The sequence below is a fragment of the Scyliorhinus canicula genome, chromosome 4 (genome assembly GCF_902713615.1).
Source record: "Scyliorhinus canicula chromosome 4, sScyCan1.1, whole genome shotgun sequence".
NCBI lineage: Eukaryota > Metazoa > Chordata > Chondrichthyes > Carcharhiniformes > Scyliorhinidae > Scyliorhinus > Scyliorhinus canicula.
Genome location: NC_052149.1, coordinates 38,940,750 through 38,948,831, shown reverse-complemented (window position 1 = coordinate 38,948,831; position 8,082 = coordinate 38,940,750). Strand labels below are relative to the sequence as shown.

At 43.7% G+C, this 8,082-nt stretch overlaps 1 protein-coding gene across 2 annotated transcripts in view; it reads right to left on the bottom strand.

Annotated features, from left to right (window-relative positions):
- The window catches only part of LOC119964508 (BTB/POZ domain-containing protein 19-like), a 238,898-nt gene that overhangs the window by 226,844 nt on the left and 3,972 nt on the right, over positions 1–8,082 (bottom strand). For both annotated transcript variants that reach the window (XM_038794082.1, XM_038794081.1), the window contains exons 2-3: positions 3,389–3,614; positions 57–110 (exon numbers count right to left, since the gene is read on the bottom strand). In XM_038794082.1, coding sequence (XP_038650010.1) covers positions 57–110; positions 3,389–3,614 — 280 coding nt within the window. The remainder of the gene's footprint in view (positions 1–56; positions 111–3,388; positions 3,615–8,082) is intronic.

The following is an 8,082-nucleotide window of genomic DNA, read 5'->3' as shown; positions in this document are numbered from 1 at the left end:
GCGATCGCTGACCGTATGACCTTGTTAAGCAAATATTATTCATCAGAAAGTCTTACCCTTTGAAGTTCATCCAGCCCATATTCGACTGCTGATGTAAGTACATCCAGAGCCTGTGGAAAAGGAAAAAGTTATCAGAAGGTTGAAACAAACAAATTAATGGAGATCATGATGATCATGGATTAGCGTGACCCATTTAATTTAATGGATGTCTTAATCTTGAAGCAAGAAATTATGTGTACTTATGTCAGTGTTAATCATTTTCAACAAGTTGTTGCCAGTCTCCAAGTGGGGTTTTTGCATTCCACTGTATTATAATGAAGTAGAAAATGAGATTCCCTTGGAGGATATTCACTCCACATTATTGGCATCAGCTCTGTTATTATAGACCAGTCATAGTCTTTTTGTGTTCTTTTCAATCCAACTGCTAAGGATAGAAAATAGTGCACTGGGACTTAGAAAAATGCTTCTGAAAATATATATTGATAACACCTTGGCTATAATGCTTTTGGAATGGCCTCTATTCAATTCATTTTTTAAAATATATTATCACAAAAGCAACAGGGAAAAATGTGAGCTTCTCCTAATGTCAAAAGGCAAGTCATAGAATCATAGAATTTACAGTGCAGAAGGAGGCCATTTGGCCCACCGAGTCTCACTAGCCCTTGGAAGGGCACCCATCTCCACCCTATTCCTATAACTTATCCCCACCCCACTAAGGGCAATTTAGCATGGCCAATCCACCTAACCTGCACATCTGGAGCAGCCGGAGGAAACCCACGCAGACACGGGGAGAACATGCAGACTCCGCACAGTGACCCAAGCCGGGAATCGAACCTGGGACCTGGAGCTGTGGAGCAACAGTGCTAACCACTGAGCTACCGTGCCATCTAAAGTCATTACATCATAATATCTCTTTTAACTTGCTTAAAGAAAAGCTTAAGAAAAAGTCTGAGGGATATTGACTTTCAAACCATTTAGCAGCCACACCCAACTTCTGTGGGAGAATAAAACAAAGTTGACGAGCTGAGAAACACAAACCTGAGACACTGCAGCATCAGCACTCCTGGGAGGGCTGAATCACAGGGTGACCAGTTTGCATAGACAAGTTAACAGGTTCCATTATAGATGTGGACATGAGAATTTATAATGGATAAAGTAGAAAGACAATGCCGACAGAATAAAATCCCCTTTGTACTGAGGCCAGCATTTGCTGCCCATCCCTAATTGCCCCTGAGAAGGTGGTGGTAAGCTGCCTGCTTGAACTGCTGCAGTTGGTGTGTATGGGTACACCCACACTACTGTTGGGAAGGGAGATTCTGGAGTTTGGACAGTGAGAGAGAAGGAATTGAGCAGGATGGGGCTTAGTTTGGGCGGGGAGTTTGCAGGTGGTAGTGTTCTCACGCATTGGACTGCAGGAAAAGCTCTTCAGTTCCAACCAATTCTACTTTAATGCTTCTCAAATTCAGCAGGCTGCTGTTAACCAGCCACTTAACATATGGAAAAAAATTGTACGTCTGCACATACCTCTTTGTCAAGATGAAGATGTACTTACAGCATAACAAGTTCCCCGAGGAAGATTTTATACAAGTGTGAACAGGAATTTATAATAGAAATATAAAAATAAGGGTGGATGGTCTAACTTTATCATAGAGCCTGAATTATCTACCCTCCCGACCTCCGAATCCACTTCTCCAGAAGATTACACTTCATCTTCCCTCTGAACATTACAGGTGCCTTCTTGGCTAAGATCAAGCCCAAGATCAGTTGTAATGCCTATTTTTGTCAACTTGGATCTAATATGTCTCTCTTGTGGGGGCCATGAATTGGATTCAATTTGAATTGTTTTTTGGAGCAAATAGGAGATGGATGAAGGGCTTGACCTGTCCACTCTGCACATTGTCTTTGTAACTCTGTGAAAGGAATAAAATGTTTTTTTAAAACATTCCAGGTGACTAATGAGTATTGCAGAGAGTCTGTGTGCACTTGTGGAGTAATTTTAGCTTGAAACCAGAAATATCAAAACCAAAAACCAATAAATGCGATGTGTTTCAGGGGTGGTTGACTGTTACAGGGTATAAATTCATGAAGCAGGATAATTGGGAAAATGCTAGGACAACTGGATGCTTCACCTAATCACAAATACATAACACAAGCCAATCCTTCACTGTTGCTAACAGCAGCTGTTTGAATTGGTCGACTAACCAGTGAAAAGGATATTTAACGGGCTGACTTTCTACACGGTAGCACAGTGGTTAGCACTGTTGCTTCACAGCATCAGGGACCCAGGTTCGATTCCCGACTTTGGTCACTGACTATGCAGAGTCCGCACGTTCTCCCCGTGTCTGTGTGGGTTATCTCCTGGTGCTCTGGTTTCCTCCCACAAGTCCCGAAAGACGTGCTTCTTCGCTGAATTGGACATTCTGAATTCTCCCTCTGTGTACCCGAACAGGCGCCCGAGTGTGGCGACTAGGGGATTTTCACAGTAATTTCACCAGTGTTGATGTAAGCCTACTTGTAACATAAAAAAGTATTATTATTAACTTACCGAAGTCGGTTATTAAAGGGCAATAACGGCCTCACATTGGAGTCAGTAGACTTACCACCCTGTTAACACCAACATCCCCATTGTCACCATAACAGGGGCCCACAGCTAGAATGCCACAGCATTTGTTTGAGGCAATAAGCCCCATCTAATATGAAAATTAGGGTCACACAACAAGCACAGGGTTTCAACTGCCATCCAAGACAGACCATAGCACACTATGGCCTATTTTACTGGTGGTACAGTAAGGAGGCCCCAAAAGGTAACTTTTCAATTATTCTCTTGGGGCCAGGAGTTAGAGCCCCAAGAGAATAATATATTATAAATTTAATCTAGGAAGTTCCCACTCAAGCTCCCGCTGTTCTCCCTCAACTCCCCATCGCGATCAAGACCATATCTTGCCCTGCCCCCTCCAAAACTGTGATTCCGATTGCCTTTTTTGCCCTCCTCCGCCCTTGCAAACCCCCCTGCCAAGACTTAGTTTGCTACCTAGCCCAAAATGAATAAGCTGCTTTGGGTGCTCCGTTCACTTTTGCAGCACATTGATGCTCTTCATGAGGCCTGCTCCATGCTATGTTCTTCATGAGGCATGGTCATACTATGCCAGGTGACTGCCCAAGGGGCTGGTTTAGCTCACCAGGCTAAATCGCTGGCTTTTAATGCAGACCAAGCAGGCCAGCAGCACGGTTTGATTCCTGTACCAGCCTCCCCGGACAGGCGCCGGAATGTGGCGACTAGGGGTTTTTCACAGTAACTTCATTGAAGCCTACTCGTGACAATAAGCGATTTTCATTTTCATTTTCAAGTTAAAATCTATCCGTCTTGCCCAAGGAGTCAAGTACTCACTATCTTGCTGCTCAGCATCACGCAGTTTGTGTAGAGAAATTCAACCACAGCCAGAAAGACGTCTGGCTGTACGTCTGAGAGATCAAATGGAATTTCATCCTCTTTCGCATCACATGACAGATGTTGCTTGGCGAACATGGTGCTAAATGCCTCGCAGCGATAAGCTAAGATGCAGCGGTGGGCATACACCACTTTCCTCTCCTCTCCAACAATGAATTTTACATCACTGATTTTTAAAAAAACACAATAAAACAAATTATTCACACAGCACACACACAAAAATTTAAACTTTTTAAATGCTTACTCTGCAGAACAAATGGAAAAACCATATAATTAGCATAATATCATAGCTGCCCCTTTAAAAGTCTCAGTTGCTACATAGGTAGAATCCCTCAAAAGACTGTGCTAGATCATGGTTGCTATTCTTTACATTGCAAAGTTTATGAAGTTCATAAAGACAATTTAGCAAAACATCAGTACACTTGGCATGCAACAGAAAAATATCTTGGCATGCAACAGAAAAAGTGCTCTTTTGGTACAAGTAACAATGATTTTCCTCCTTCTCCTACAATTCTGAGTGTTGATTCCTTGTTGGGATTCAGTTGCACAGTCATCAGTTACTATAAGATACAGAAGTACTCATACTTCCCACAAGCTATTCAACTGTTGAATGTATCACAGCCAAACCCAATGCTGCCCTCATGTGAAGTATGTGCAAGTACTATCTATTATCAGCGGTTGGCAAATAGGGCTAGATTTTCATGGAGTTGGGGAAGGATTCGTGGAAGGGTGAAATAGTGGCCAGGAACTAATTACAGCATTCCTGAGCCAGTTCCTGGGGTTTCTGATTTTTAACACTGCTACTTGAGAATACAGAGCGAGGTTGGCTGAGAGCCCAGGCATCTATAAGACCTTCGAAACAGCTTGGTTCCAGCGAAAACATGGCTTGATTCATAGCTCTGGTTCTCTGATCTTTTCTGTCAATTGCATTCTGTTTATTTACACAAGATAAAGAAGTTTCAAGTGCTTGCAATTGCAGCTAGTGACACTCATTAAGAGACTGTGGCATAATGGTAATGTCACTAGAATGATGCTCTCGGAACATGGCTTCAAATCCCAACATGGCAGCTGGTGGAATTTTTGAATTCATAGAAATGATAGAATCCCTACAGTGCAGGAGGCCATTTGGCCCACTGAGTCCGCACCCACCCTCCGAAAGAGCACCCCACCCAGGTCCAATCCCCCACCCTATCCCCGTAACCGACCTAACCTTTGGACACCAAGGGGCAATTTAGCAAGGCCAAGCCACCTAAACTGCACAGACTTCAGGGCACAACTCGACTCCATCATCCAGAAATACCATGATGTTTTCGAAGGCATGGGCACGCTCCCCTACACGTACAAACCTTACTCAAGCCCAACGCCATGCCTGTCGTTCATGCACCTCGCAGAGTCCCAGCGCCCCTCAAGGACCGCCTCAAGCAACAGCTCCAGGACCTCCAGGACCAAGGAGTCATTTCTAGGGTCATGGAACCCACAGACTGGGTAAGCTCCATGGTCTGCATCAAGAAGCTGTCCGGCGAGCTGCAGATCTGTATTGATCCTAAAGATCTGAATCAGAATATCATGCGGGAGCACTACCCGATTTCGAAACGTGAGGAGCTCACGTCCGAGATGGCCCACGCCAAATTATTCTCAAAACTGGATGCCTCGAAAGGTTTCTGGCAGATCCAACTAGATGAGTCAAGCAGGAAGTTGTGTAGGTTCAACACGCCCTTTGGCAGGTTCTGCTACAACCGGATGCCATTCGGCATCATCTCTGCGTCCGAAGTTTTCCACCGGATCATGGAGCAGATGATGGAGGGGATCGACGGCGTTCGGGTATATGTCGACGACATTATTATCTGGTCAACCAGAGTTCGTCGCCCACCTCAGAGGCTGAACTTATGAACTCTGTACACATGTGGACTCTCTGAAACGTTTTTTTTTTCCTATATCCTTTATTGTTGCATTCGTTATCCAGTGATTTGTAAATAGATCCGTTGGTTGTTCCAGTTCATGGTAGTCATCTGCACCAGGCACCTTCCTCTGTAAATAGTCTTGTTCCTTGTATATAGCTTTGTACAGGTGTCTTCGCACCTCACACGTAGCTAGGTACATTCTCCACACACCCACACTATTTATTATCACATGCCTATAACAACATTTTTTTTATAAAAGGGTGGATGTCATAATATAGGACTGATAGTCAATTGATAAATATGGAATTGAAAGCTAGTCTCAGTAATGGTGGCCATGACACTATATATTGTGGTAAAAACCCACTGGTTCACTAATGTCCTCCCACAGATTATTATATTTTTTTACTGGCTGTCATAATATACACCAGTATATCATGGTGCAGACACACACTGATGGACACACACAGGGACCAATCAACATGTACAAACACCGCAGCCGATCACCAGTTAGAATACACACACTATAAAGGCAGAGGGCACCACGGTTCCCGCTCATTCTGGGTGCTGCCTCTGAGTGTAACAAGAACTCATCCAGCCCAGCACAGACTTACAACACGTGCTGAGAGAATCAACTGGTTCGGACAAGGCTTAGGTCTCTAGTTTAAGTTAGCACCATTTAGACCCACAGTTATCGTGTGTTAGTTAGTTAGAAGTAGTTAATAAAATTGAGTTGAACCTTTATCAGTCTTGGAAGTGTCTGTTCATCTCTCAAGTCTACACTAGCCAACACTTCACTGGCCTGTAATGAAATGAGTTATTTTTTGAAGAAAGTGGAAAATTATGACTGAATGGCTGTTTTGTTTGAAAAAGCTTTTTCAGCACATATTATTGTCACTATGGGGTTCACTGGTTCTTTCCAGTGATGATTGGGCATGCAAGTTTTGCTTTCATTTTAGACAACTGCCTGTAAACCTGGGGAAATTGTTTGTATATCTGCATTTCAATTAGGTTTTATGGCCCTTGAAGTGGGAAGCTGTGTTATCAAGGGGTGAATAGTTTAGGGAAGTTAAAACAATGTGCCAAAAATGTGTTGTTGCCGAGCAACAGGAGGCCCACAGAGACAGGGAGAAACAGAATCGCAGTTTTAAGTTCAGTTGGAAGCAGGTTCCAGGAAAAACTGCAGGGGGCAGGTTCCAAAGAATGAAAAAGAAGAGTCCAAAACCCAGGGAGAAAGGTCCAAGAAGACCTTCTAGTTAGAGGAAAAGAGCATGAATCTTGAAAAGTAAGGAGCAGAGGAAAAGACTCCAAGTTAAAAGATAGAGCTGCAGGAAGCAAATTTGGAAGAAAATGGGCTTGCAAGAAGCCAGAAGAGCGGAGGAGACAGCCAAAGGTTCGCAACTTACTACTATTACAGGTCTTTAGAGCAGTGGTGTTCTGCTTGGCACAGCCAAATACCTGAGAGAATGGGTGAAAAATGAAGCCTGAACTATGTAGAGATCTAGGGGGAAGGAACATTAGAAAGAGAGGTTGAAACCTTGGGGGTGGATCCTTGTTGAAGACGTCCAAGTGAAAGTATCGTTTGGGGAAGATTCCAAAGCGAGTTCTTCTAGAGTTGAGATTGCAAACCCTTGTGTGAAAGGCAGAGTTTAGCAAGACCAGTTGGCTCATGTGTGACAGGCTTCTGGAGGGAGTTGATGAGAGTTCCATAGTATGTTTGGGGTGGCATCTGTCACTGGGTTTCAGAGTGTGATATGTCTGACCACAGGTCATCTAATGGTTTACGTCGACTGTGTACTTATGGTGAAACAGTAGCGAGTAAGATAGCTTTTGTAAATTATGTTATCCTTATAAATCTGTATATATCTGTTAAGGAAAAGGTGTAGGTGAAGGAATTATATAATATAGATCATCTTTTCTCGTTTATCAGCTAGTCCCTGTGATTCGGTTCAGTAACTATCATCCACCTTTCTAAACAGAAAGTAAAAGTTAGGATTGATGAAACCGTGTTCCACCCTCGGATTTAACTAGTCCACTAACAACACGAGCTGGGATCATAATATTTATCATCATTAAAAAGTTATCTTCGTCATCAAAGTACCTTACCTTCTTTTTGTCAGGTTTAGTGGGAGGAGTGATACTGCTTCTTTTGCTCACAAATTTGTTTAATATTAGGAGTGATGCTGGAGAGCTGAATTTTCATATCAGACATACACGCACACTCGTTCCTCTCTCTCGCGCGCGCGCGCGCAAACCCTGCCCCTCTCATACATGCACACACTCATCCTTCTCTGTCGCACATATCCATCATCCTTTCTCACACGCACTCATCACTTTCGCACTTGGACCTCCCTTCCTCTCATCCGCCGATGGACTCTGTTCTCCCCTTACCCCATAGCCTACTCGACCTCGCCTCCATATCCTGCTGTCTTCCCTACACCAATGACCATTCCTGCTTCGTGGTCCACCCTCCCCCTCGCTCCGTGGCCAATCCTCCCCCCTGCTCCATGGTCAGCTTTCTCCCTAGAACATAGCTTAGAAACTTACTTTTCCACTATTTCTAGTTCATTCAATCACACGCTGGTTTTCACTGCATTAGCTGCTGATAGGCCTACAGCGAGAAACCAACCTCTAATTGTTAGTTTTGTAGCTATGTTCAAAAGTACATCAGTTGAATGCCACATATTGGACCAGCCAGGCCTACCATGGAACTCCTTTATAGATCATAGGAACCCT